This window comes from Gallus gallus, chromosome 19, assembly GCF_016699485.2.
Source record: "Gallus gallus isolate bGalGal1 chromosome 19, bGalGal1.mat.broiler.GRCg7b, whole genome shotgun sequence".
Lineage (NCBI taxonomy): Eukaryota > Metazoa > Chordata > Aves > Galliformes > Phasianidae > Gallus > Gallus gallus.
In genome coordinates, this window is record NC_052550.1 from 6,251,603 (window position 1) to 6,279,552 (window position 27,950).

At 48.6% G+C, this 27,950-nt stretch overlaps 2 protein-coding genes across 3 annotated transcripts; one reads left to right on the top strand and one right to left on the bottom strand.

The window, feature by feature from the left end:
- Window positions 1-180: 180 nt before the first annotated feature.
- SDF2 (stromal cell derived factor 2) lies at window positions 181-2,426 on the bottom strand. 2 transcript variants are annotated; one of them, XM_046902693.1, is made up of 3 exons: window positions 1,557-2,426; window positions 1,269-1,461; window positions 181-577 (listed from the first exon to the last, which is right to left on the bottom strand). In XM_046902693.1, the coding sequence occupies exons 1-3, from the start codon at window positions 2,111-2,113 to the stop codon at window positions 290-292; spliced, it is 1,038 nt and encodes a 345-aa protein (XP_046758649.1). In that variant the 5' UTR covers window positions 2,114-2,426; the 3' UTR covers window positions 181-289. The 2 variants fall into 2 exon arrangements, with proteins under 2 accessions (XP_046758649.1, XP_003642473.3); XM_003642425.6 differs by having other exon boundaries at window positions 1,269-1,465; window positions 1,557-1,848.
- On the top strand, window positions 1,807-27,605 carry SUPT6H (SPT6 homolog, histone chaperone). The gene is made up of 37 exons (XM_015296076.4): window positions 1,807-1,866; window positions 6,730-6,861; window positions 7,343-7,501; window positions 7,659-7,729; window positions 8,137-8,332; window positions 9,007-9,091; window positions 9,465-9,738; window positions 10,611-10,712; window positions 11,210-11,326; window positions 11,859-11,948; window positions 12,299-12,441; window positions 12,679-12,830; window positions 13,217-13,315; window positions 13,508-13,637; window positions 13,751-13,901; window positions 14,326-14,480; window positions 14,612-14,807; window positions 15,152-15,291; window positions 15,370-15,487; window positions 15,751-15,827; window positions 16,405-16,540; window positions 16,942-17,079; window positions 17,418-17,585; window positions 18,110-18,237; window positions 18,975-19,182; window positions 19,550-19,697; window positions 19,970-20,112; window positions 20,844-20,984; window positions 22,022-22,217; window positions 22,353-22,591; window positions 22,852-22,965; window positions 23,597-23,721; window positions 24,199-24,311; window positions 24,703-24,780; window positions 24,868-25,034; window positions 26,149-26,336; window positions 26,512-27,605. Exons 2-37 carry the CDS (start codon window positions 6,753-6,755, stop codon window positions 26,696-26,698), a joined length of 5,181 nt encoding a protein of 1,726 aa, XP_015151562.2. The 5' UTR covers window positions 1,807-1,866; window positions 6,730-6,752; the 3' UTR covers window positions 26,699-27,605.
- Window positions 27,606-27,950: the final 345 nt, after the last annotated feature.

The following is a 27,950-nucleotide window of genomic DNA, read 5'->3' on the forward strand; positions in this document are numbered from 1 at the left end:
GCTTTATGTTGGATTTGGTACGTTGGGATCAGCTGCGTACTGGATTCAGGATTTTGGGATCAGCTTTGTGTTGGATTTGGGATCAGCTTTGTGTTGGATTTGGGACGCTGGGATCTGCTTTGCATTGGATCCCAAACACCAAGTTCTATTTTGTGTCAAATTCAGCACACCAGGATCAGCTTTGTGTTGAATTCAGGATGTTGGGCTCCACTTCCCAGTGCGCGTCACAACCACATATGGACAGGGGCCGTCCCCGCGCTGAGCCGCCCCGAACGCATCAGTCCGTCTGTCACAACTCCACGTGGTGCTGTTCAGCTTTGAACATCTCTCCGGGCTGCATGAAGATGCCTTCCATCACCTTCCAGTAGTTATTCTGGCTGGAGGTGGCCATGCCGTGCACCTCCCTCTGCCCGTTGATGGGCCGCCCATACTGCTCGCCCGTCACTGAGAGGAAGACGTCGGTGGAGGCGTGTTGGAAGCGCACCTCACTGTCCCGTGCCCAGTAGGTCCCACTGCACAGCACAGTCCAGTCGTCCAGGTAGTCGCCCTCGCCATCCTCCCCAAAGGCGCTCACCTCCTGGAGGAAAAAAAAAGCTCAGTTTTAGGGCTCGGGTCTTTGTATCACCAGGGATGTCAGAGGGACAGGGAAGGGACAGCTCTCTGGAGGCGTTCAGATTTACAGGCTGCAAGTTTTGGGTGCTGATTCATTAGCAATCTCATTAATCCAGAGCTATGCAGGTGTCCCAAAGGTGCCACAGGGCTTCCGGAGGATGCTGACCTTGCATGGGTGATGACATGACATGGGGAAGGCAGAATACGTGGCTGGCCCTAGGGGCCAAGATGGGGACAGGATGGGAATGAGGACTGGGAAAAACAGGCTGGGGGACAAGGTGGGGATGACAGGGATCTGCCAACCTTCTAGGTCTGAGAAGGTCTTGGGGGGACAAATGGGGGTTGGTTGGGGGACTAGGTGGGGGTGGTAGGAGCTTGAGAGAGCAGATGGCAACAAGCGGGACACCATAGAGCCTGGGGGACCCAGTATGGGCCTGGTAGGGACTGTGGAAAACCCAGTAGGGACCTGATAGAAACAAGAGAGACCCGGCAGGGACTGGAGTACCCAGCAGGGTCTCAGTATGGCCTGGGAGACCTGGCAGGGACGGGAGAACAGGCTGAGCCTGGAGACAGGAGCTGGACCCAGGACACAAGAGGTGCCCGGATAGGGTATGGCACACGAGGGCCGCTCCCGGGGCACCGGGCCGTGTGGGTACCTGGTTGCCAGAGAGTGGGGAGACGAAGTGGTGGCTGTGCAGGTTGCGGCCGGTGCCCAGGTGCGTGAGGCGGATGGCCTGCCCGCAGCGCACCGGCTGGCCCCGCTCGCACACAGCGGCCGTGCGGCCTCGCACCCTCCAGTAGCTGTTCCCATCATCCGCCGCCGACACCCCGGTCACCGACTGCTGCCCGCTGCCTGCGGGAGAGAAGAACGGCGGTCAGGCCCAGGCCCCGCAACAAGGCCCCGGTACACCGAGGGGGGTGGGGGGGGAGACGAAAGCCATTACCGGAGCCGTAGCGCACATCGTGCGAGTGCAGCCGAACGTTGTGCCGCACGTTGAGCAGCTTCACCACCGAACCGCACGTCACGGGCCCGGAGCCACCACCCCGCGCCGCCGCGCCCAGCGCCAGCACGAAGGCCACCACCGGCACCGGACCCCGCCGCATCCCCGCGACGGCCGCCACCGGAAGCGGAAGTGGCGCCGCTCTGCCCGTCCGGAGATCGCAGCTCGTCTGCTCCGCCCCCCCCTCCCCCCCACCCTCCTCGTTCGCCTCCACCGCCGCCGCTGAGGCCTCCATTTTCCCTCAGCGCCTCGGGTAAGGCCGCGCCGGGCTGAGCGGCGGGGGGGAGCCGGGGACGGCCCGGGGGGCTCCGGCCAGCAGGTTGCCGGGCTCCGAAGCTTCCTCCGGGTCCTGCCTGTGGCTGGGAGGCCGCTGTGGGGCGGGGGGGAGCAGCGGGTGGGGAGAGTGGGGGGTGCGGTTGGGCCTTCACGCCTCGTCCTCGGTTATGAGGTGAAGGCAGAGCCGCCCCAGCGCTGCGGGGCTCCGGCTGTGTGCTGGACATGGCTGTGGGCTGGCTGTGGCGTGGGGGGGCTCTCCACACAGCCCGTGGTCCCCAAACGACCCACGGTGGCGGCTGTGGGGCGGAGAGGTGTGGCAAGGCCTTCTCCTGGGACTGTGCTGAAACGTGGTGATTGAGGGAGGGGGGGCAGAGGAGAGCATGGCCGTGCTTCCTTGCCGGTTGGGGGGGAGAGGATCTCAATCTCTTACAGGTTTATTGTGCTCTTCTTTGGTTCCTGGTCACCCTTGGCCTTCAGAAGCGGGTCCTGTGCTGATGGAGTGCTCTGTTTGGTTATCAGTGTCTGACACAGCCCCCCTTCCCCCCCTCCAAAACAGGCTGTTGGGCAGCAGCCTGGGCAGGCCCTCCGTGAGGTTAATCATCAGTGAAAAAGTGACACATTGAAGGATAAGGGGAGCGTGGTGCTCCCAGTGGGGAGTGGTTATTGTGGAGGTTCAGTCATCTGTTCCTCTTTCTGGACGTGGTGTTATGGAGAAGGAAAGGAAGTGCTGAATTTTGGTGCTGATGTAGGATGGCTAAACACGGCTGTGGGAGGATGCAGAGAGCCCAGGTGCTTCTGGGTGCTCACATGGTGGCAGTGGATTTAATGAAGGCTCCAAATACTGCAGCGATTGACTTGGCATCAGTTACCGCTGCTGAGGAAGGAGCTGGGAATGTCTCAGCAGTGGCTTCTCCTAAAACAGTGCTTCAGTACCACACCAGGGTCTAAAATGGATATTTTGGAATTGCTTAAAAGGCACACAGGACAAAGCTGAAAGCTTTGTCATGCTGCTGCACAAACCACTGGCAGCTCGTGTGCTGGGTGCTGCAGGCAGCTCTGGTTCACCCACCATGCAGGGGGGAGCTCAGCCCATGTTTCCTCACCCCAGGGGGACACATGCAGATGGGAAATGCAAGACAGGTGTGTGTGAAGTCGTGGGGAGGTCAGAGAAAGCAAGCAGGGAACATCAGTTTTCTATTTCTTAGAGGAAATTATGACGCAGCAGGTCTAAAATAAACAGGCGGAAGTGCTTTTTCACACAACATACTATTAGACTGTGGCACGCATTGCCACAGGATGTTCTGCAGCACAATAGCACCAGGGAGGTGGGACTGGCAGGGAGCAGTAAGACTCACAAAGCAGGTACAAGAACTGCCTGAGCTGCAGTGCCTCACCCGACCTTCCTCTGTCACAGCATTGCTGATCTCCAGTCACCAAACGCCGCACTGCAATGCCTTGTTTTGCTCCACTGCACACCTACCATTGAGAGGGGGGAACATCTGGTTTAGCTTCTGACCTCAATAATTTATAAAACAGCTGTGAATCCTAAATACATTACGTGTTACTGGTGCCGTACCAGGGCTGGCAGGCCCTGTAGAAGTCTGTGCTTGCAGCAAGGAGTGGCTCTCAGGAGAAGCTTGCAGCTGATGGGGAGCTTGTGGTTGTGCTTTGCTGTGGTGTGAGTGCCTTAGTGCTTCACAGGGATGCTCTCGTGGGCTTATAAGTTTCAAATTAAAGATGGTGATACGATCATCTGCATTTTGTGGTGAGACACAGACTGGAGGCCATCGCTTAGAGATTGCTATTAAATCCACACATTCAGGCTCAAATGTGGCATTTTTATTTAACATATGCATTCAATATGTTTGTCACCTTTGCAATTGGTTTGGGTTTTTCCCAAATGAGCATCTCATTGACAAAATGAATGGATTGGGCTTCCCTAGGCACTATGTTTTAATTCTGAGTCATGTTTTCAAGCTTTCATATTCTCACAGAGCTTTCTGAATCCTCTCCAATTCACCCATTTTGTCTTTGAAGTGCAGGCATGAGAGCCGGACAAAACTGTTCGGTGGTGACTTTGGCAGAGGTGTTTAACAAAAGGATCCTAAGTGAGCTGTGAGTTGAACCACAAAGTGGCAGAGATTAAACCAATCCCTGTCCAAAAAACCATCTTGAAATAGTATTGGTGTGGGCTGGGAGCCTAATGTAGTTGACCCCATGAAGGATGGAGAGCAGTCAGGGTTGTTGCTTCTGTTGTGAAATGTGCACGCAGCAGCTCTGGCCTGAGCCTAAGTTAGCAAGTTTTTCTTGTTTTCTGCCTTGACACTGATATCCTGGTGGGAAACAGGGTCCACTTGGGTCTGCTGAATAATAAACATGTCTCACCATGAGAGACTGCTCTGTGGTTCTGCAGGTACCACTGGGATGCTTCCTATTTCCCTCATCCCACATCTGCTATGGCTGTGGGGCTTCTGTGGGCCATTCCTGATGCTAGTTCTGTCGCTGCCTTGGCTCAGTGCTGCCATGGCAAGGCACAGGAGTGCTCACTGTCATCTATTCTGATATTTTGCAGGTACTCACTGTGTATTTCTATTTCTAAATTTAATGAATTAACTTTTGCTTGTGTATCGTGTACTGTACCTGCCTCCAGCACTGCAATCTTCTGGTTGCAGTCCTGAGCAGCCAGCAGGTATCTGGATGTGTGGCCGAGGCTCTGCAGGTGCTTGAACATCTGGTTTGCAGCTTGCTCAGGTTCATCGTTTCCTTACCAAAGCATAGTGGTACCTTCAGTGCCCAGCCCTGCTGATCTGATCTCTGGTCACTCTATTGACAGTAGAGAGCTATCTGCTCTGTGTCACTCCAGTTAAAAGCAGCTTATAGACTCTGGAAATTTGCCATTGTGCCCTTGAGCTGAGCAAAGTGCTGGAACCCCTGCTCTGAAGCAGAGGTCAGGTAAGCACACAGGCCCAGCACCACTCAGGACATCTCTGTGTTCACTCCTGCTGCCATCACTGTGCTGCCCTTGACCCTGGTCCATCTTGGTCAGTGTCTGTTGGCCATGAGGTATTCTGAGGTAAAGCCAATCACCCACAGAAGCCTGTCTGCTCTTGCACGGGTAAACATGCAGGTCTGGGTGCTGTTTCCCTGCCTTTTTAGTGTTCTTGTGTAATTTAGCATTTGCTCCCATAGTACAGCAATCTCCCACTCTCTCCTGGGGATGTTACAGGAACAGTGGTGCTGCTGGGATGCTCTGAGGATAAATCCAGTGCCTGATACAGCCTGGAAAGCCTCAGTGAGGACGGATCCCTAGAGCCAGACAAACTGAGCCCTCTGAACAGCAGTGCTGGTCTGAAGTCCGTATCTTTACCTCCACCCGTGTGGGAAAAGGTCTCTGCCTGTCTTCTGTGTTATTTCAGATGAATGCCTCTCTCAAAGGGAGGGTGGAAGAGGCATCATTAGTACATATCTGATTCAGCATCTCCATGGTAATAGCTGCCCTCACTTCCATTTGCTGTGCTAAGTGACATCTCCCCTGTCCTGGGGTGGAATTCAGCAGAGCTGAAAGCTCCCTGTGTCGTGGGCGGCTGGCTTGTGTGAAACCTGCTCAGCTGGGTCATTACATGAGATGGGCTTCCGAAGTCATAGCTGTTCCCTGCCTCCAAACAAATTTCATTTGACGTGAACTGAAATTACCAGGAAATGGTAGAACAAGCGGTGAGGAGGAAAGTTGGAACTGCAAGTGAAATGTTTTGCTAGCAGAGAGTAGTAAAATTGCACGTAGCACTGTGATGAAGGTTTTTTTTTCCTTGCTGTACAAGTGGAAACGCTGTAGAAAAAGCAGCTTGGTCTGCAGTGATGTTTGTGTTAATACACCCTGGTGGGTACAGAAGAATGGGTGAGGAAGTGTGGAACTGACATAATGCTCATACTGAAGCTGGCAAACAAAGCAACTCCTGTTCTCCAATGCGTGCAGTTCATCAGAGGCATTTTCTCTGAAATTACCTGGCATCAGTACTGCCCTCTGAAGTGTTACTACAGAGGAGGATGCTGGAGTGTGTGACATCTGCAGTGCCCTTCTGAGGGTGGGGATCATGCTGTACCTGCGTGCTCTGCCAGGGTGGTGATGTCCTGTCTGGTGCAGAGCAGCAGCCTTGGCTTGCTGCGGCTTCTCCCTGTCTGGAGCATCATAAATAGGTGTTGGCTACAGCCACAGAGCCCTGAGCCAAGGAATACAAGCTGCTATCTGCTTGCAACTGAGGTCTTTCCCTTGTCTTTGTTGTGGGCTTCCTTTAGAGAGATAGGGCCAACACATTCCTTTGGAGCTATTCAAGTTTTAAGACTTAAAAGATTCTCCAAGATCTGCTTTTTTTTTTTTTTAATTGATCTGAGAAGAAAATCCCTGTTGGTTTTTTTTTTGTTCTTTTTTTTGAAGTTGCTGTGTTTGTGCACCAGATGTATGGATCTCTGACACAGCGCTGCATTGGTGATGGTATAGGGCTGTTGTCCTGGCCAGGCGTGAGGGTATGGATGGGATGAAGGGCTTTGGCTCTGTGTGCTGTTTCAGCTGGAGCTCAGCTGTGCAGTGAGTGCTGCCGTGACAGTCGTGTTCTGCTCACTGAGACACAGCCTGACAGGCGCCAGCAGCCCCTGGCTGCTGCCTTCGCTTGCCTAATCTCTGATGACAGGGATGTGCAGGCAAGGGGGGCTCTGGGTAATTCAGGGCCTGGACAGATAATTTGAACCCTTTTGCCTTAGCTGTCTTCTCTCCAAAACCCAGCAGGGGGAAGTGCTTGTGTTCCCCTCCCTCAGCTGATGTGATGGATGTGTTCTCTCTCCTCAGTTCCTGTGTGAGACGCCACAGCCATGTCTGACTTCGTAGAAAGTGAAGCAGAGGAGTCAGAGGAGGAGTACAACCAAGATGGGGAGGTTGTTCCCAGAGTGACCAAGAAATTTGTAGAGGAAGATGAGGATGGTGAGTGTACCTGTCTGCTCTGGCTTTGCTGAGCTGTCTGTGTGCCTTGCTGCTGTTTTGCATCACGTTGCTGCAGATGGAGCAATAACTGTGCAGTAATAGTGTGACCATCTGTAGTCAATATTCTCAGCTGTTTAAGTGCTTTCTTTCCTCAGAATGCTGAGATGGATTTTATGTTTGGCAATGGAAAATAGACTCCTTCATCCCCACAGGACTTTCAGGCACACGGTCTGATAGTAGACAGTAAAAGAATAGGAATTCTCCTGGTGTGACCACTCCACCTGTTCCCTCTGCAGAGAGGGCATGAGACAAGACAAGAAAAGGGGCTTTGGCATGAGCAGCTGCCTGGGTTCTGTGTCAGTAAAAGTGTTAAGACTCTCTGCGTGGGTAGTGTGAAGGAAGATGTTTATATAAAGCTGAAAAGGTGACTTGGCAGATAAACACTGCATAAATGTTGAATGCTTGTTGCTCTCCACCCCAGATGAGGAAGAAGAGGAGGAGAATCTTGATGATCAAGATGAGCAAGGGAACCTGAAAGGATTCATTAACGATGATGACGATGAGGAAGAGGAAGAGGAGGAAGAAGCCAGTGACTCTGGGGACTCTGAGGATGATGTTGGCCACAAAAAGAGAAAGCGCAGTAAGTTTTGGGGTGATTGTTTATAGCAGGCCACAGCGTAACTCTCCCTCTGCCACTGGGGTCTGTGTAGCCTGCGTAAGCTGTACCCTCTCACTGGTTTGTCCATTCCTAGGCGAGTAAAGGGAGAATGTAACTTGTTACTGCTTTCTTCTATTAGCTTTTGATGACCGCCTGGAGGACGATGATTTTGACCTCATTGAAGAGAACTTGGGTGTTAAAGTTAAAAGAGTGAGTTGTGTTTCCATGCTGTTGCTAATGGTGTGGTGCATCTTAGCAGAGATGCTTGGCTCCTGCCTGGTGCGGTACCTCTGCCTTCTTCTGGCCCCTTGAAAAGGAAGAGCTGAGTGCTTGAAAGAAGCACGATCTCCCCCTGAGTCCTAGAGTATGCAGGACACTTCCTGCATGGTCCTCAGCAGGCAGCTATGTTGTGTGGCATGCTGTGCCAGATGAGCATTGTGACTCTCTTGGAGCTGAGTGATTCTTTGTCCCTCCTTGCCTGTGCTAGGCTCTGTCCCGCTCTTTCCAGTTATCACCTGGGAAACAGAGAAAGTGCAGTTCTAACCCAGAAGAGACAACAGAAAGCTTGTGTGTCTGTGCCAGGACTTAGGTGCACTAACAAGCTTTTTTGCTTGCAGCAAAAATTCAGACGTGTGCGGAAAATGTCTGATGATGAGGATGACGAAGAGGAAGACTATGGTAAGGAAGAACATGAGAAGGAAGCCATTGCTGAAGAAATCTTTCAGGACGGTGAAGGCGAGGAGGGAGGAGAAGCTGTTGAAGCTCCTGTTGCACCACCAGAAGAGGAAGAGGAGGAGGAAGAAGATGAATCTGGTGAGTATGGATGGTCCAAAGCTTGTCATAGGATAAAAGCATTGGAACCAAGTAAGGCTTTCCCTGAGCTATAGTTAACCAAAATCTGTAGCCTTACTGTGGTCCAGGTTTTGTTGGTCTAAATAGTACAGTCTTTAGAATTAAAAGTTAGAAGATTAGTTTGGACAAAACAGTTTAGACGAACAGAAGCATATTGCATACACTGCTGTGTTCGGTGTTTACTTTAAACTTCCTTCAAAGGGAAAATGCTTCAAAAGATGTTAGTGGACATTCTGTTTAGCACCTGGTAGCACAGTGCACCTGTCCTAGTTCTACTCTTGAGCATTAGCCCATCATCTTTGCTAACACTGTGCTGAAAGAGTTGCAAAAATGATTTCTGTCTAGCATTTAATGCAGCAGGACTTTTTTTTTTACTGCATTTTCTGTGCACCAAGCTGCATACTGCTGCTAGATAGCTTTTCCAGTTTTTAAAAGTTAGTTCTAGCTTGTTATTGTGGTTCAGACTTCTGGAATACCTGAGGTTGGTGCAGGAGATTCTGTGGGTAGCTGTGCAGGCCAGCAGCCACTTAAGTCTGTGGTGCAATTGCACCAACTGCACTGGCTGAGCTGAAGTTTGTCAGTTACTGGCTGAATGTGTGAGTGTCCTGACTGTTAAAATGGTTCTCTGTGTCCAGACATCGATGACTTCATTGTGGATGATGACGGACAACCTCTGAAGAAGCCAAAATGGCGAAAGAAGCTCCCTGGATACACTGATGCGTAAGTATTGATTGTAAATTGGCCTGGAGCCTCAAAACCAGTGCTCAGATTACTTGATTTTTGCAACTGCAGTGTGATTGTGCTTGGAAGTGGCTGGTCTTGTTCCCCAGAGGAACCTGTTAAATGTAAAGATGGGGCTTTAAGTCTGTGGCTTTGTAAATGTCTGCCTTCTTCCTTTTCCCTGGATCTTTTTTTATGAGTACTAAAAGTAGTCCCTTAAGAGAAATATTTGCATTTAAAGCTCAAACAGTTGTGTACCTATCCACAATTTTTTAACCTAGGTGCAAAAATAAAGTTTAGGCATAGGTGTTGTGGTCAGAACAGTATTTTTTGAACTGCATAATGGGGCTGAAGAATTGTTTTTGCATTCCAGTGCTTTGCAGGAAGCCCAGGAAATCTTTGGTGTGGACTTTGACTACGATGAGTTTGAGAAGTATAATGAGTATGATGAGGAAATGGAGGAGGAATATGAATACGAGGATGAAGAAGCTGAAGGAGAGACCCGCGTCCGACCCAAAAAGACTGCCAAGAAGCGTGTCAGTCGGCGTAGCATCTTTGAGATGTATGAGCCCAGTGAGCTGGAGAGCAGTCACCTAACAGATCAGGACAATGAGATCCGAATGACAGACATGCCCGAGAGATTCCAGGTGAGAGTGAAGAGTGTCAGCATGCAGACAAAGCATTTCAGCTCCCAACAAGTACAGCAGGCCTGGGGCTTGCCGGCCAACTTTCTCACCGGGCTTCTGGGTGGATTTGGGCATCTTATTTCCCTCTTTTCTGATCCCACCCCTCAAATGTAACTGAATGTGGTCAAATGTAACAATGAAGCTGAATTGTTGTGACTGTAAATCCAAAGGGGTTTTAGCACTGGTCATAGTTTGACTTTGGCCACTGGGTGACAGTGTTGCACTGCTGGAAGTGGGGCAGGGCTTGTGCTCTTCTGAGATACCCTTTGTGCTGGGTGCCGTTAGCAATCCCGTGAGTTGTACCTTTGCCTAACAGGAGTGAAACTGCAGCACCAGAGAAGGCTTTCTGGGGTTTTCTGGCATACAGCTATACCAGCCAATGCAGCTGTTCCATGCAAGGTGTTTCTATAACCCACTCTAATTCATGTGATTGGGACTTCCACTCCTGTCAGAGCAAAGTCCTGTTTGTGCTGCTAGGAATCATTCTGGTGTCACATTTTTTGTCATAATTTCACCCCATATTCGGATTTTCCCAAAGAGTCAGTGCACTGTGATCTCCCTTTAGAAAATGTTGGTACCTCTGTGCACAGAGGCTTGTTAATCACCTTTGTGAAAGGTAATGTTGAGACTGCTGGCTTTTGAAAGGGCCTTTATCCTATGCCAGTGTATACAGTGAAAGAGAGTGCTGTGTGTAAAGTCTTCTGTTTGGATTTTTGTCATCTTCACAGATGATGGCTAGAACATCCCCCTCAAAAGAGAAATGATTGGGTCTAAATGCCCAGAAAGCATTTGGAGCTGCTTTATGTGCTGTTATTCCTGTTGTCTTTCTACAGTTGCGATCCATCCCTGTAAAAAGTGCTGAAGATGATGAGCTGGAGGAAGAAGCTGACTGGATTTACAGGAATGCATTTGCAACACCCACCATCTCCTTGCAGGTAAAGGACTGTGCCTGGGACTTCTGTCCTAAGAGAACTGGTGACTTGAAGGTGCTGCAGATTTCCAACCTGGGGATGTTATTGTAAGAGTCTACACAGAAAAATGTGGTGCCCAATGTAACTTTCTTTCTGGTTTTTAATGGGTCACACACATCTTCATTTTCACATCCATAGAACAGGACAAAAAAAAAAAACCAAACAAACCAGAACGGAGAGGTTGCAAGAATTACTGTCAAGAAAGACAGATCTCTGAGCCACTGTGTACCTAGGGATAAACTAATATTAGCTGTGATCTGCTTTTAGCCATTAGTTACATTGGCCAGATGCTACTACTTTAAGCCAATCAGGCTTTTCTGTGATCTGAAATTGCAGCGTGAAGCTAAGCTTACATCCCCAGCTAACAAAAGGGTCACCGTTTCCCACCTTTAGCCTGGGCTGTTCTTTTAGTGGGGGAGCTCAGGGGTACAATCAACATAATGTGTTGTTTATCCTTTTAGGAAAGTTCTGACTACCTTGATCGTGGACAAACCAGCAGCAGCTTCAGCCGCAAAGGCCCCAGCACCATCCAGAAGATTAAAGAAGCCCTGAATTTCATGAGAAATCAACATTTTGAGGTACTTTGTAACTCAGCTTTGTTTTTGAAATGAAGTTTCTTTATACAGGTGGGATTGGTAGAGGGACTGCTGGGGGTATTTAGTGTAACAAAGAAGACTGCGATGGCCTACCTGATTGCCTCTCCTAATGAAAAATGGTGCTTCACTGGAAAGTGTAGCTCATCTCATGAGCTGTGACAGTAGAGGTTTTAACATCTGTTTGATGAGGCTGCCATTGCCCTGGTCAAACTGATAAATTAGATGGAGAAATTCCAGAGTCTCTTGAGCCTCGTTTGTTCCATTAAATGTGTATCATCCATAAAGATGTTTATATGAGAGGTGTTACTTGATTTCACGGAATCTCTTTGGTGTATGTGATGTATTATTTATTGGAATAGTCTGAGGAGCAGCATCATGATTCAGCACATCTCCCACACTGCTGCCCCATCAATTTGTTCTCCTACATGGACAGGAGTAATCTCTGGACGTGTGGCTGCCAGGGGTAGCCCAGTCTCCTTTCACTTAGTGTTGATGAGTCTCATTTCTGGCCTAGGTCCCATTCATCGCCTTCTACAGAAAGGAGTATGTAGAACCAGAGCTGCACATCAATGACCTGTGGAGTGTCTGGCAGTGGGATGAGAAGGTGAGGAGTGTTTTCAGTGCTTATTATCCTGTTGGTATTTACCATATCTTCCCACCTAGACTGATACTTTTGTATAGTGACGTTTCCTATAAGGAGTAACCATTCCTTTTCTACTATTAGGTAGATTCAAACCTTTATTTTCTGTTAACATAATTTGTCTCTGAGACAAAACCCGCCACAGATTCATCACATCTGAGCATGACTGTAGCTGAAGATGTTGATTATTATTTTTATATGACGATCTGGGATCCTGAGAGTGCCTCTTTAGGAGCCCCTTATTGAGAAGAGAGAAGGCAGATGTAGCACACAGCTACGTTACATTTCACTGGAAATTTCTGTTTTTGTGTTAGTGGACCCAGCTGAAGATCCGCAAGCAAAACCTGACACGTCTGTTTGAGAAGATGCAGGCCTACCAGTATGAGCAGATCTCTGCTGATCCAGACAAGCCTTTGGCTGATGGAATAAGGGCTCTTGACACTACTGACATGGAAAGGTATAGTGTCATGACTTTTTTTGTATTCATTCCAACATAACTTAGGGTCTGTATTGTACTGCAGGCCAGAGAGCAGATCATTGACTTTAAACTCACTACAAAGCCAGTAACAAGAAATGTTTAAAACTCTTTCACAAGAGCACCCAAGTGCTCCATCTGCCTGACCAGGTTCCTTGAGCGCTCTGAGCACAGCTCAACTGAAAGCAGGATGTAACGTGCTGGCTTTGCACATTCTAGGCTGAAGGACGTGCAGTCCATGGATGAGCTGAAAGATGTGTATAATCACTTCCTGCTCTACTATGGGCGAGACATCCCCAAGATGCAGAATGCTGCAAAGGCTGCTCGAAAGAAGCAAAAACGTATCCGAGAAGATGGTGAAGAGGAGGAAGGTTTGTCTTCAAGCTTGATAAGTCTCATAGTGCTGGGCTGGTTCAAAATCCTGGTTCAAAACAGTAGTAAGAAAGTTTGTTGAAAAGCCTAGGTGTGTGCCCAGACTATCTCTGCTGCTCTCTTCTGTCTCAGGTTAGTTCCAGGTCTTCCAGGCATCTCTAAAAACGTGTAGAATTTGCCACACAGGCTGTTATTTTTCCAGGGAACTGAGTATTTCCCTTCATGATCAGGGTATTATAAATAATTTTAAGGCTGCTGTGAGCTTTCTTGTTTTCGTGTGGTTTAAGGACTGTATTGCACAATGTAGTTTGTGTTTGTCCCCTTTATTGTGCTGCTGATATACTGCAGGTGACTGGATGCCTTGCTAAACATGTGCTTCCTGTAGGTGAAGGGGAGGATGCAGAAGATGATGAGCAGAAGGGGCCTGAGCTGAAGCAGGCTTCCCGTCGGGATATGTACACCATCTGTCAAACAGCTGGGCTGGGTAAGAGCTTTGCTCTGTCACACTGAGCTTGCAGTGTGCTGTGGCCTAGCCTGCATGCAATTCTGGGTTGTGTGGCTTACCTTTAGGTCAAGGGCTGATAGTTGAGCTCAGTGTAAGCTACAGTACCCTTCTCATCATTTGTGTGATTTTTGTTTTTTAATTCTATGTTTTGTTTGTTTGTTTTCCCCATAGATGGCCTGGCTAAAAAGTTTGGTCTGACACCTGAGCAGTTTGGAGAGAATCTCCGAGACAGTTACCAACGTCACGAGACAGAGCAGTTCCCTGCAGAGCCCCTGGAGCTGGCCAAGGACTATGTGTGTAGGTCAGTGTGTGGGGATCCTCACTGAAGTCCTGCAGATGTGGCAGGGGAGGGGATCTGGTTGTGTTCTCACATCTCAGGACTCTGTATTGCCTTTTTTGTTTGTTTGTTTTTAGTCAATTCCCAAGCCCAGAAGCTGTTCTGGAAGGAGCACGGTACATGGTAGCATTGCAGATAGCCAGAGAGCCTTTGGTCAGGCAGGTCCTGAGACAGACTTTCCAAGAAAGAGCTAAAATCAACATTTCACCAACCAAAAAGGGGAAGAAGGTAAGGAAGGGAGATCTGACTCTGTGATTCATCTTGGGGAGGGATCTAAATCACGTACAGATACTTGCTTTGCGTCTGAAAACTTCTCCCATGTCAATGGCAACTCTGAGTGAATCTTAAAGCAGCATGTGAGTTGGGCTGTTGCAGAGGCAAGCTCAGCAGCAGGCTGTGTTTTCAGTTTCAGCATTTCACTGGACCTGATTCTTGCTGTTGAGACGGTGCCTTCAATTGTTAGAACAGTCTCTGTTTTTTCTGGGACTGGGAATGAATTCCACTGTGTCCTGCTGGGGGAGGAAATGCAAACTGGCAGGCATAGATAGGAGTGAGAGAGTACTGAATAAAAAACATTGTCTACTACAGTGTACAGTAGGGTCTCTCTTTGTGGATGCCTGTATGCATGCTGATAGTCTTTTCTCTCTCCCAGGATATTGATGAAGCCCACTATGCCTATTCCTTTAAATACTTGAAGAACAAGCCTGTGAAGGAGCTGCGAGACGACCAGTTCCTGAAAATGAGCCTGGCGGAGGAGGAGGCACTGCTGACTATAGACATCAGCATAGACATGAAAGGAGTGGAGGGGTGAGTTCTCAGTGGTTGTGTCTTGGCAAAGCTTATTCGTCCAGTACTGCTGTGCTGTTGGAGCTCCTCTGTAACCCAAACTGCTTCTGGATGTCATGATTATCTGTTTCTCCTTCTCTTGTTTTTTTCAGTTATGGTAGTGACCAGACATACTTTGAGGAAATCAAACAGTTCTATTATCGGGATGAGTTCAGCCACCAGGTGCAGGAATGGAATCGGCAGCGTACCATGGCCATTGAGCGATCCCTCAACCAGTTCCTCTATGTGCAGATGGCTAAAGAGCTGAAGAACAAGCTGTTGGTGGAGGCCAAGGAGTATGTCCTCAAGGTGAGATGGGGTATGGATGCATGTGAGACAGAGCTAAGTTTATAGATGCTAGCAGTCCTGCAGCATGCTGAAGGCAGCTGCTGACAGGCCACGTAAAGGCACTTGGGAAGGAGAAGGGGACAGCGAGGGATCTGAGTCAGGTTCTCCTCTAACATTAGAGAGAAAAGCAGATGCTTCAGAGGGAGGGAAGATAGGCTTTGTGATGCGGGAGACCTAGTCCTGATTCTGACAGAGTATACTGTCCTTCTGCCTTGAGCAGACCCTGACCTACACTTTGGAGTAGGGCTGTGCCAAAGCTCCTGCACTGGATTTTCTCACTCCTCTCTTTCCTCCCTTCTTACTAGGCTTGCAGCCGCAAGCTGTACAACTGGCTGAAAGTAGCTTCATACCGTCCTGATCAGCAAGTGGAGGAAGATGATGATTTCATGGATGAAAACCAAGGGAAAGGAATTCGGGTGCTAGGCATTGCATTTTCCTCAGCCAGGTAAGAGGAATGGAATTGGCTCAAGATATATGTTCAGCTTGAGAAGTCCCCCATGTGTGAGTGATCTCTGTGTTTCAGGGACCACCCTGTGTTTTGTGCCCTCGTTAATGGAGAGGGTGAGGTTACAGACTTCCTCCGACTGCCACATTTCACGAAGAGAAGGAATGCCTGGCGTGAGGAAGAGAGGGAAAAGAAGGTGAGCCTCGGCACAGCTATTATCTTGAGACCAATGCCCACAGGTTGCTTTTGGTACCAAGTGATGCACTGCGGGCTGGAGAGGAATAGTCAGCCTGAAGTCAACATAGGCCTTGTCACTCTTATGTGCAAGAATTCTGCCTTTCTTCCACCCTGCAGTTATTCTGGATTTTCCCTGCAAAACGCGAAGCCAGAACTGGCAGCTGATTCGGTACAGAAACCCTCTAGCTTTTCTGCTCTGACCTGTCTCACTTTTCTTTCCAGGCACAGGATATTGAAACCTTGAAGAAATTCCTTTTGAACAAGAAGCCTCATGTGGTCACAATTGCAGGCGAGAACAGGTCAGATAGCAGATCTTTGTGTTCCTTCCACTTACATGTCTCTCTGCAGTGTTTTCCCTATTCTTCCCTACATTTCATTGCTTGGACAGTTAGTGGGAGGAGGGACTGATGGTACCCCTCCCCAAGTTTTGAGCATGTAGTAAATAGCATTGGGCATCCTTACTAGATTCTTAGCATACTGGGTCTGTCTTGCTTCAGGTGGAAAGCTAACATGGAATGCAGCTTTAAGTAAGCCAGAAAATTGCCTACTTTCTTCTGGAAGCAAAGAGCTGTCTACCAACAGTTAGACATGTTAACACTATTTCCAGCAGGGAAGGGTAGTGGCTGTAACATTGTGGTGATGAAAGATCTATCATCAATCCTCGCTGTGGATGATTTTCTTTCCTAACTGACCTATGTAGTGCTACGAGACTTGCTCTCTGCTATTCTATTTCTAGTTGACCTGTGATTTCATTGCTTTTGCTTTTAGGAGCCTATTTGGTTAGCAATGTGTCAAACTATTGGCATTATCTCCTTAAGTGGTTTGAGGACCCAGCTTTGTGTTCTCCCTTCAGTACCCTTGGTCATTTCTCCCTAGGGATGCTCAGATGCTGATGGAGGATGTAAAGAGGATTGTTCATGAACTGGATCAGGGGCAGCAGCTGTCCTCAATTGGAGTGGAGCTGGTAGATAATGAACTGGCCATCCTCTACATGAACAGCAAGAAATCTGAGGTGAATCTTCTGTTATTTTAGCCACTTCTTAGCCTTTGGCTCATTTGGGCTGTCTCAACTTCTGCTTATTATACTGGCCCTGCCTTGTGTCATACACTGCCTTGTGTGATCCATTGAGAAAGTGACATGCTGATCCTTAAGTCGAGGCAAAAGAGATTGTTTAAGCTTCTCTGAAGAAATCTGCACTAGCAGATGCACAAATTAGATGTTGGTGTAGTCTGAAATGAATCTTTTTCAGCTGAGTGGATGGGCTCATTTTGTTCTTATTCACAGCAGGCTTCCTGGGGGTCCTTTGATCTCTGCTCTCTGCACTGAGCAACAAATGCCTCCCTTGTTCCTGTCCTTGTCTGATGTGTCTTTGCCTGGCATGCCACAAAATGTGATTTTCTGTCCTCTTGCAGAATGAGTTCCGGGATTACCCACCTTTGTTACGTCAAGCAGTTTCCCTTGCTCGTCGCATTCAGGACCCTCTCATAGAGTTTGCCCAGGTCTGCAGCTCTGATGAGGATATTCTTTGTCTGAAACTCCATCCTCTGCAGGTAAATTTTCCTTATGGGATCTCTAGGTGGGAGGGTTCCATCTCTGCATAACAAAGTGGCTTGAAAGACCTGGGCTTATTTGCTATCAAGGAAAGGAATTCCAAGTTGAACTGGTGCAAGTTCTGTCTGTTCTGGGCCGTGTTCAGGCTACACAGCACCTTTGGTTTTTTTCTGCCTTCTTTAGCACATCTGCCCCCTGCCTTTAGGCTCTTCTCAGGGAGTAACTCTGAGGTGCAGTACAGCACCAGAGAGCCATTCTATTGCATTTGGTCCAGCTTCCTTATGGCAGAGCATTGCACACATCCCCTTGTGAGGCTAACACCTCTCCCTTCTGTCAGGAGCATGTGGTGAAGGAGGATCTGCTGAATGCCCTCTACTGTGAATTCATAAACCGAGTGAACGAAGTGGGAGTGGATGTCAATCGAGCAATTGCTCACCCTCACAGCCAGGCTTTGCTGCAGTATGTGTGTGGCCTGGGACCACGCAAAGGCACTCATCTGCTAAAGGTAAGGAAGCTTCTGTCACTGCCTACATAAACAATGCATCCCTAATAGCTTTCAGGTTGGCCTGATGGCAGTGTTGCTACAATCTGAGTCAGGGTTGTTTGTGCCAGATGCAGCTGACAGCTCTGTCAACATGTTTTCATGTGTTATCTCACTGCTCCAAACCCTGAAGCTGTGTGCAGACTTACGTCCTTCACAGACCCACGCAACTCAGCAGATCTCTCAGTACTAGTCAGCTCCTGAGCTCCTAGGAACTGACACACTGTTAGAGCATCGGGATGCCTCCCTGCTGTAGAAAACAGAAGGCAAAAAGCCAGCACTTTTCCTGAGAGCTGGAGCTGTTCCATGTGGTGTCGTCCTTCCATATGACGCTAAGACATGGGCAGGGTGCAGTAGTTAATGATTTGTGATAGGCATGGCTATGTCAGATGATTTGAATGCTGTGCTGTACAGTGCAAGTCCTCTGCTTTTCCTGGGAACCCCTTGGGTTCCAATCAGAAGGTTTACGCTGTTCCTTCTTGTTCCAGATCTTAAAACAAAACAACACACGTCTGGAGAACAGGACCCAGCTGGTTACAATGTGTCACATGGGACCCAAGGTGTTTATCAACTGTGCAGGCTTCATCAAAATTGACACAGCATCACTGGGCGATAGGTGGGTATTGGGTTGCATTCAGTGCGTAACAGAGTGTGGTGTTATCAGAGAGTGACAGGCTGAAACAGTGTTGGAGTGTGGAGTCCATGTTTCCAAGAATTTCTGTGTGGCCCCTCTGATCTCTGGCCAAGTTCAGGTATTGCTGGTGGTTAATCTGATTCCTAAGGGCAGCTAAACCTGTCCAGCAATATGTGCTCTTGAACGTTAATTATATGGCTTGCTATGGTGTGAAAGACCCTTTGTGGTCAAGAGGAACTGGACTAAGAACAGTTGTTCCCTGCTTTCCATAGTCATCATGCATGTGCACTGGAAACCCGTGTGTACTTTTGGTTTCTGACTAGTCCTAACAATGGTTTCAGAGTTGAGGTATAAATCAGCAACTTTCCCACCAGTTTAAGAGGAAGCTGGTAAATTTGTAGAGCATGAGGTTACTGGTAGCTGAACAAGAGATGCGCCTTTGGAGAACGGTGATAACACATCCGGAAAGCCCAACAGGCTCTGCAGTGCAAGAGCTGCAGACTGGAACGTGTCCTATATTGCCTTAGATCCTCCTGATTCAATAATGAAGAATTAACTGTGTCCTGTCTAGAATAGTAGTTTTCTTTGGGCTCAGTGATGGTGGAACACCCACACAGCCAGCAGTAGTGGTTAATAGCATGATTTGTTATTGAGCTGAAGGAGTTGGCTGTGGAACCCTGCGGAGTCCTTATCTGAACATGGCTTTGGTTTTATTTCAGTACTGATTCCTACATTGAAGTCCTAGATGGTTCCAGGGTCCATCCCGAAACCTATGAGTGGGCAAGAAAAATGGCAGTAGATGCCTTAGAATATGATGAGTCAGCTGAGGATGCGAATCCTGCAGGAGCCCTAGAGGAGATCTTAGAAAACCCTGAACGTCTGAAGGACCTGGACCTTGATGCCTTTGCTGAAGAACTGGAAAGACAGGTACACTAGGTGGCTCCCTGTGCTGAGAAACAGAGGGGCAGCTGTGTTGTCCACCTCAGTTTCTTAGGTTTTGTAGCAGGTGACCTTTATCCATTTTAGGAGCTGAGCACTTAGCTGCTACTGTTGTAAAATGTATAAATAGCCTTAACAAGTATTCTGTGTCTGACAATGCCATGTAGTCAATGCGAGCAGAAAGTGTACTTGGGTCAGGGGGAGGAGGGAGATGGTAATTAGTCTGTTAAACTTTTTTTATTATTATTATTTTGGTGTCTGATAAGTTCATTGAGTTCTTCCATAACTTACAGTGGATTCCCTATTCATGTCCTTCTTGCAAGTCATGGCTTTGTAACCTTTGAATACTACACAGGGCTATGGTGACAAGCATATAACTTTATATGACATCCGAGCTGAACTAAGCTGCAGGTACAAGGACCTAAGGACCCCATACCGTTCTCCAAATACAGAAGAGGTCTTCAATATGCTGACCAAAGAAACTCCAGAGACTTTTTATATTGGTATGTCCCTGTTCATTAAGAGAGAGAGAGAGCTCTGATGATTACTGTCATCCTAAGTTTCCTTAAGATATGTAGAGGTGGAACAAGAGGTTGTTGTTAAGGGTGACATTGGGATAGTGCTAATGTTACTTGTGTATGAAGCAGCTTTTCAAGTACCTGGGAAGTCTCTTAACACTTTCATGTATATCTGCCTTAGATCAAGACAGGTATCTGGCCCTGCAGTTGCCTTTCAGTTCTTCATTCTCTCCTTTTTCTCTCCCATCACATTGCAGGTAAAATGATCATCTGCAACGTGACTGGGATAGCACACAGGCGGCCACAAGGAGAAAGCTATGACCAGGCAATACGGAACGACGAAACTGGCCTTTGGCAGTGTCCTTTCTGTCAGCAGGATAACTTCCCAGAGCTCAGTGAGGTGGGGTTGCTTCTCGTGCTGGCATTTGTTGGGAGTCTGTTACCAGACTTGAACACTTTGTAGAGATGCTGTTGGCAAAGACTCTTGGAAAACAAGATATCAGAGTCAAAATTGCATCTGCAGTGCCCTAGGACCTCAACCTGAGCATGACCTTTGATTACAAATGTAAAGTGTTTTGGTTTTGACTAATTGTCTCAGTGCGGATTTGAAAGGTTCTTTAGGGCTACACTGTGGATTTTAGTGAACTAGACTAGGGGTGAAATGGTCTTGGTGATAATCTGACTGCTTCTTTGCAATACATAAAGCTGCCCGTGACATAGAGAACAGAAGTTTGTTCTGCCACCCTCTCAATTTTAAGAACTTTTCAGGGCTCCCTGCTGCTTAATGCAGATGTACTTTAGGTTTCTTCTAAACACTGCTGAATTCCAGCTTTGGTAATTGGTGACTTTAAAGTCCTACTGTGTTAATTAGAAACCAGCTCTAGCTGCAGGCTTGTGTTAAGAGTCTAAAAATGTTCTGTCCTTCCTGGTTGCAAAGCCCTATAAGCTGAGTAGAATTGAAGTAGGAAGACTGTGTTACTGAGCAGCTTTCATTTTGAAGTCTCGTGCCCTTCCGTGCACCTGTGCTGGGTGCACCAGTTTGCTGATGCAGCTTTTAGACTTGTTCAAGTGTGTGCTGCCTGCTTTATTTTGTTTTCATGCTGAATGACTTTTACATTTGCCTTGCTCCAGGTTTGGAATCACTTCGACAGTGGTTCCTGCCCAGGTCAGGCCATCGGAGTGAAGACACGTCTGGATAATGGTGTTGCTGGCTTCATCCCAACGAAATTTCTAAGTGATAAGGTGGTCAAACGGCCTGAAGAAAGGGTGAAGGTATGGAAAGGGTGGATTTTCATGTATCCAGCAAGAACTGGAAGAGCATGGAGCCAATGGCAGTGATTCAGAGTTTGGTTAATAACACTGTTCCCTAAATGGATTTTCAAACCTTATTTCCATTGAAGGACTTTAGATCAGCAGCATGTTCAGGTTCTGATTAGTGTCCACAGTACAAATCTCTCTTGGCAGCTGGTGGGAACCATGTTAATCAGTTAACATGTTGTACTGCATGAGGATTTATTACAGTCTGGCTAAAGTCTGGGTTTGGGAGACCAGAAGGCATTCTAATGCAGAGCTCTCCTTTGTTCCTGGCTTTTTAAAGGGTTCACAGAACTGCTGTTAGGTATGTGAGGGTCTCCTTCCCTCTCTTGTAGCTTTTTCTTCTGCAGTTTATTTGTGAAGGTCATCAGAGGTACTGACCTTGTTCAGGACAGGGTCTGGGCTTCTGAAGGAAGCAGAATCTCGTATTTTCATCACGTGTTAAACCTCAATTTTAACATCTTTTCTGTCTCCTGGGATCTCCTGACAGTCTATACAGGTGATGGATAACGCTGTAAGCAGAAGTCTCTCAGCAGCTCTTTAAAGAGCTACTGTTAATTTCAGCATGGTTAACTGGACTAAAACATTGCAGTTTTTGTGGTAGGATTTTCCGCTTCCTATTTAAGTAGGGAAGTCATTTGGGTGCCTTCCAGTCTGTTTCTGAACAAACTTAACTGCTTTCTTGTGCATTGTGAACCAGATCTGCTGTTCCATTGTTAAATGTAACTAAAATAGCAAATGCAGCAGTTTTCAGTGTGTATAGAGCACAGATAGTAAGCATGCTGGAGAGCTGCTAGCAAAAATTCCTTTGATCTCTTTTTTCAGTTCAGGTCATAACAGGGTCATTTTTATTTATATGGAACAATCACTTTTAATAGTGGTATCATTCTGAAGTATGTGAAGTAACTCGTACCTGCACAGACTGCTCTGTAGTGCAGGGTGCCTGGCTTATCAGCCACACCTGCTGATCCACTGCACCTGCATCTCTCCTGTAGGTGGGAATGACTGTTCACTGCAGGATTATGAAGATTGACATCGAGAAGTTCAGTGCAGATCTGACCTGCAGGACCTCAGACCTGATGGATAAGAACAACGAGTGGAAACTGCCTAAAGACACCTACTATGACTTTGACACTGAGGCAGCAGATCACAAACAGGAGGAAGACATGAAGAGAAAGCAGCAGCGGACAAGTGAGTTTGTCATTTTTCTCACCCCCTGTAACACCAGCCTTCCCAGAGTGCTTCAGGAGAAGCAGCATGATAAGATGGATACTAGCAATAAAGCAGATCCTCTTTGAAGACTAAACAATCTTCTTCGTCCCGTAGCATACATCAAGAGAGTAATTGCTCACCCATCATTCCACAACATCAGCTTCAAGCAAGCTGAGAAGATGATGGAGACCATGGACCAAGGGGACGTGATTATTCGGCCAAGCAGCAAAGGGGAGAACCACCTCACTGTCACCTGGAAGGTGAACGATGGGATTTACCAGCACGTGGATGTTCGAGAAGAGGGCAAGGAGAATGCCTTCAGTCTGGGCTCTACGCTTTGGATTAACACAGAGGTAAGAGCCCTGCAGAACTCACCTGGGAAGCACGTGGTGGGAGAGGAGAAGTACCTATTTGTCAGGGTCTGGTTGGCACTATTTCCTCTCCTTGCAGCTGCTTTCAGGCTATCGCTGGAAGTTACTGTTTTTCTTAGACAGTTCTCAGCTCAAGGTGTATCCAGCCTTGCCGAGCAAAATATTTTACTAATAGCTCTATATTACAATCAGGGTTCCTCCTCACACACCCTAAATACCTCCTTAAATGTGTTCGTTCAAAGGAATTTGAAGACTTGGATGAAATTGTTGCTCGCTATGTCCAGCCAATGGCTTCTTTTGCCAGAGACCTGTTGAATCACAAATACTACCAGGATTGCAACGGTGGAGACAAGAAGGTGAGCCTGTCTCAGCCTGCGTGGAAGATAGAGGAGCATGATAGAAGGGCAAGATATTAAACATTAGTCTAGCACGAGCTGCTGCTGGACTGAGATCTGATCTTGTCACCTTGGGCTCGGCAGTCACTTTCCAGCTGTACGTCTTGGAGGGCTCTGAGGGGAAGCAGCGGAGTCAGGATGGGTTCCTGCAGTGGGAGTGTGGTGTGCTACAACACTGTGCCACAGCCCTGCCAGCAAATACCACTGGAAGGAGAGTATTGGTTTTCTGTGACCTGGTGACATTTGTTGTTGCATCTTCTCAGAAAGACAGGAGTCAGGTTCTGTCCCTCTCTAGCTCTTTCCCCTCTATCACTCTCTAAGAGATGCCTTCCAGTGGTGATAGAACTGTAGCAGAGGAACGTTTATCTGCAGATCTGTGATCTGAGCTAGTAACATACCTGGCAATCCTCCCTACTGTGGTATGGGCACTCAAAACCGTGCACAGAAACAGCGCAATTGGTGGCCCTTGTCAGAGCTGGGGAGAAAATGGGCTTGACAGCAGCGTGGAGGGAGATATCTGCAGGTCCTATGTGTTGCTAAAAACGTAGGCTCTCCTTGAGCATCTCATTTTTTTCTCTCTCTCTCACTTTAGAAGCTGGAAGAGCTGCTGATAAAGACAAAGAAAGAGAAGCCAACGTTTATTCCCTACTTTATTAGTGCCTGTAAAGATCTACCTGGCAAATTCCTCTTGGGTTATCAGCCTCGAGGCAAACCAAGGTAAAGGAGAGATAAGCCCAGCAGCTGGAATGCTGCCAGTACCACACCCCTGATTTCTCTTCTAGTTCTGTCAGTATCCCTCATAAGTCAGGCCTCCCTTTATCCAGAGTATGTCCTCCTGACAGGAGAGGATTCATGTCTAGTGGTCAGTCTCACCCAGGAAACTCCTGCGTTTCTAACCAGCTGGCTGACACAAACAGTACTGCCCTGTTCAAGGGGTGTCACTAGGGTAGAGTGTAAGCAGTGACTGATTAGATTTCCTTCAAGGAAAGGCATGCTATTTTGGAGCACTTCTTTGAAAGCAATGAGAACATCTTGGTTAGGTCTGCCTCTTCATTTTCAGTCCAGCCATCACCTGAGTTTGTAGGCCATGCCTGTTCTGGCTGTGGCCTGTTAGTTTGAGGGGGCTGGAAGCTGGTATGGCTCTGAAGCAGCCTGTGATCTCCTGTACTCTCTTGCATTCACTGCTCCTCACAGAATAGAGTATGTGACAGTGACACCAGAAGGATTCCGCTACCGGGGCCAGGTCTTCCCTACAGTGAATGGACTCTTCCGATGGTTTAAGGATCATTATCAGGACCCTGTTCCAGGTGAGCACCCCAAAATCTGAATGTTTCAGCTATTAGTTTAATGGGCGTCGTGTAGCAGGGGACAGTTAGTAAAGGACAATGGTGTGCTCTTTGCTCCTGAAACGTCTTAGCATTTTCTATATATTTCAAAGCAGTGCTCAGGTTTTTATCTTCCATGGAGCTCTCCTAACAGTTGTTCTTTCAGCCAAGTGGGCCATGCAGCAAAGGCTGGAATTGTCCCTTTCCTCTCCCTTAGCTTTCCCCACCATACAATCCTGCCCACACCATGCCCTGGTAAGGCAGGATCTTGCCAGGACAAATGTTTCTACTTTATTTTTAACCTTTAGTTTCAGGCCAGTAACTGTTCTTCTGGGAGAATGAATCCGTCTGTTCTGGATTGTGTTTTGTACAGGTATTACTCCCAGCAGTAGCAGTCGGACCAGGACTCCAGCCTCCATTAATGCTACTCCAGCTAACATTAACCTGGCAGGTTAGTATAGGCCTTTTCTGGCAGGAATTGGGGCACAAGGTCATTCTCAAGACTCTTCTCTGTCTAACATTACGTCCTTTCTTGCAGACCTGACCCGTGCAGTGAACGCTCTACCACAGAACATGACTTCCCAGATGTTCAGTGCCATTGCTGCTGTGACAGGCCAGGGGCAGAACCCAAATGCCACACCTGCACAGTGGGCATCCAGTCAGTATGGCTACGGAGGCAGCGGAGGTGGCAGCAGTGCGTACCACGTAGGTACACTTTTTAAGCCCTTGAAAGGAGTTGAGGCAAATAGCAAATCTGGCTCCTGAGGAATGTGGCAGGGTAGAGAGAAGGGATCCAGCGGTGTGGGCACGCAGCTTTCTGATTGTGCCCCTGGAAAGACAGCTTGAGCTGCCAGAGGAAGAGATTAGCTGTGCAGTTATGTGCTGAGTTTGCAGGGCTTTTCAGCTCAGTGTGCTAATCTCCGAGCTGCACCGGCAGGCGAACACCTCAGCCTGACTGAACACCCACAGGCTTTGCATTGAGTGAGATGAAGGTGAACACTTTCAGCTCATGCTGAAGCCTTTCCTCATGCGTTCTGGTGCCTACCTCCTCCAGCACGTGTTGCCAGCTCCCCAGCTGACCCTGAGGCAAAATCCAGCTGCACTGAGGTGCAGGAAACACACCCTGCCAGTACAGAGATCTAACAGAGAGGTGCTGCAAGACAAGGCTTGCATGGAGGTCCTCTTTTGGACCACCCTGGGAGGCTTTCATGGAGTTTGGCAGAAATGTTGAGCTGGGGATAGACAGCAACTGTGGATAACCCAATGTATTAAGAGAATTCGAAGGGAGGTGAACATCGGGAGGCAAAGAGACTAAGTGTTGAGCAAACACTGAGCCAGCCAGCTTGGGATCTGAGAGGGAGCTGTCTTCTCTGCAGCCCACTGTGGCAGAAAATCAAGGCATATCTGTCTGTTTTTCACACCCACTGAGATATGTTGTTTCTGCTAGCTTATCCAAGTAACTCTTGTGCCCATCTCTCTTGTGGTCCTCACCTTTACTTAGTTTCAGTGTCCCTTCGTACCCTGTGTGGAATGGGTGAGGAAGGCTGGCTGGTTTATGACTGGAGGCTCTTGGGGGAACAAGCAGGACCCAGAAATGTCCTGTGCTTAGCAGGGTGTTTCTCATTCTGCCCTGCAGCCCCTCTCTCCTTGGGCTGTGAGCGCTGCGAACCTCTCCTTGCTCAGACAAGGGGCTCCAGTAGGCCTAGGAGAATGCAGCAAGGACATGCACCAGCAAGCAGAGCAGTGGAGAGCATGCCAGATCTCTGCCTCGCAGCCCAGCAGTTTCCCTCTGTCTTCTAACAATACCTACTCCCTGCAGGTCTTCACGACTCCAGCGCAGCAACCGGTGGCCACCCCTCTGATGACCCCCAGTTACTCCTACACGACCCCCAGCCAGCCGATCACAACGCCCCAGTACCAGCTCCAGGCCAACACCACACCCCAGTCCACACAGTCCCAGACACAGTCGCAGCCCTCGTCCAGTTCAAGGCAGAGGCAGCAGCCAAAGTGAGTGGAAGAGTTGCATGCATGTCTGTGTAACGCATCGGTTGCTTTCGTGGTAGCATTACAGTGGGGTTGCCGTGAATTCTCCCCTGTGGGACAGTGGGGAGGGAGGGCAGGGAAAGCTGCCCAAGTCTTGCTTGCCCGTGGCACATCTCACCTCCTGCCTGTGTCATTACAGGACCAACAGTCACGCTGCCATCGACTGGGGGAAGATGGCCGAGCAGTGGCTCCAGGAGAAGGAGGCTGAGCGGAGGAAACAGAAGCAGAGGTTGACTCCTCGCCCATCTCCCAGCCCCATGATTGAGAGCACACCCATGTCCATCGCCGGGGATGCCACACCGCTGCTCGATGAGATGGACCGATAGGCCGTGCTGGACCTGAGCCCAACCCTCCGTTCCCTTCTCTAGGAAGGGGAAGGGAGAGCAAAAGTTGAACGCAACTTCCCTTCCCTTAGTAACTCCTGTTTTATACATCGTGAGATGGTGGGAAACGACTCGTGGTGACGTGCACCTGAGTGAATGAACAGACTTGGCAGAGCTGGTCTAAATATGTATACTATATATATATAAATATATCATAGGAAAGGACAGCTGCAGTGGCCTCTGCGTTCCAGGTCCTGGTTCACCACTTGGAAGCTGGGGTGGAGTATTACAAGATGGAATGAATCTGACCTTCTGTGCGCACAGCAGTGCTGTCACTGCGACCACGAGGAAGCAAACCTAGCGGGATCTGCAGACCACTGGCCTGGAGTGAGCCTGTTCTGTTTGGACTCTCCCATGCCCTGACAGTCTCCTTACCCAGGGAGCACGAAGCAAAGTCCCATAAAGGGGTTGTGACGAGTGAACCAGAGTTCTCAAAGGGTTTCTGTTGCTGTTTGCTCCGTGATCTCCCATGTAGCAGGCTCTGCAAAGTCTGTACCGCCCTGCAGCCATGGCATGGCAGCTCTGGGGCTTAGGGGTCATGCTGGAGAGAAATGCAGCTGTTGTACCAAAGGCTTGCTCTCCTCTGGCTTCTTTTGGAACAATATTTATTTAGTTTGTTTTGGTTTTTTGTGGGGTTTTTTGTTGTTTTTTTTTTAATCAGACTGCAAAGCAAAGCCCCGGGTAGCAGCAGCTTAACCGAGCACAGGACAGCCACGTGGGCTGAAACACAGCAAGAGCTCCTATGGTGGAGAGCACCCGAAGCAGCTGAGAGTGCGTGGCACCCTCCTCCATATGGGCTCCTTCCTGCCCAACTGTAACCGAAAGGGGGTGAATAAACAGTGTTTCTACGGGACACAAGTTGAGAGGTTTTGTCTGCCCCGTGGTGCCTGCCCTCTTAGCGACGGATTTGCCATGATGGAAGGTGGGGAGAGTCACTGCTCCTCCTTCCTTTGTTGCTTGGAGGCTGAAACTTCCCCAAAGAAGCTGATTTGTGTTAAGCTGATGGGAAAAAAAATGTGTCGGGACGTCGCACCCACGTACCGGGCACTGCCAGAGCTCACTGCTCTCACTGCCTGCGGGAGAGCCCTGGGCCTGGGAGCGGGCAGAGCTCGGAGCTGCAGTCCCAGCAGGAGCAGCTGCAGCGCAATGGAAAGACTGTTTCTGAACTGGAAAGTTCCTTGCTGCACACATTCCC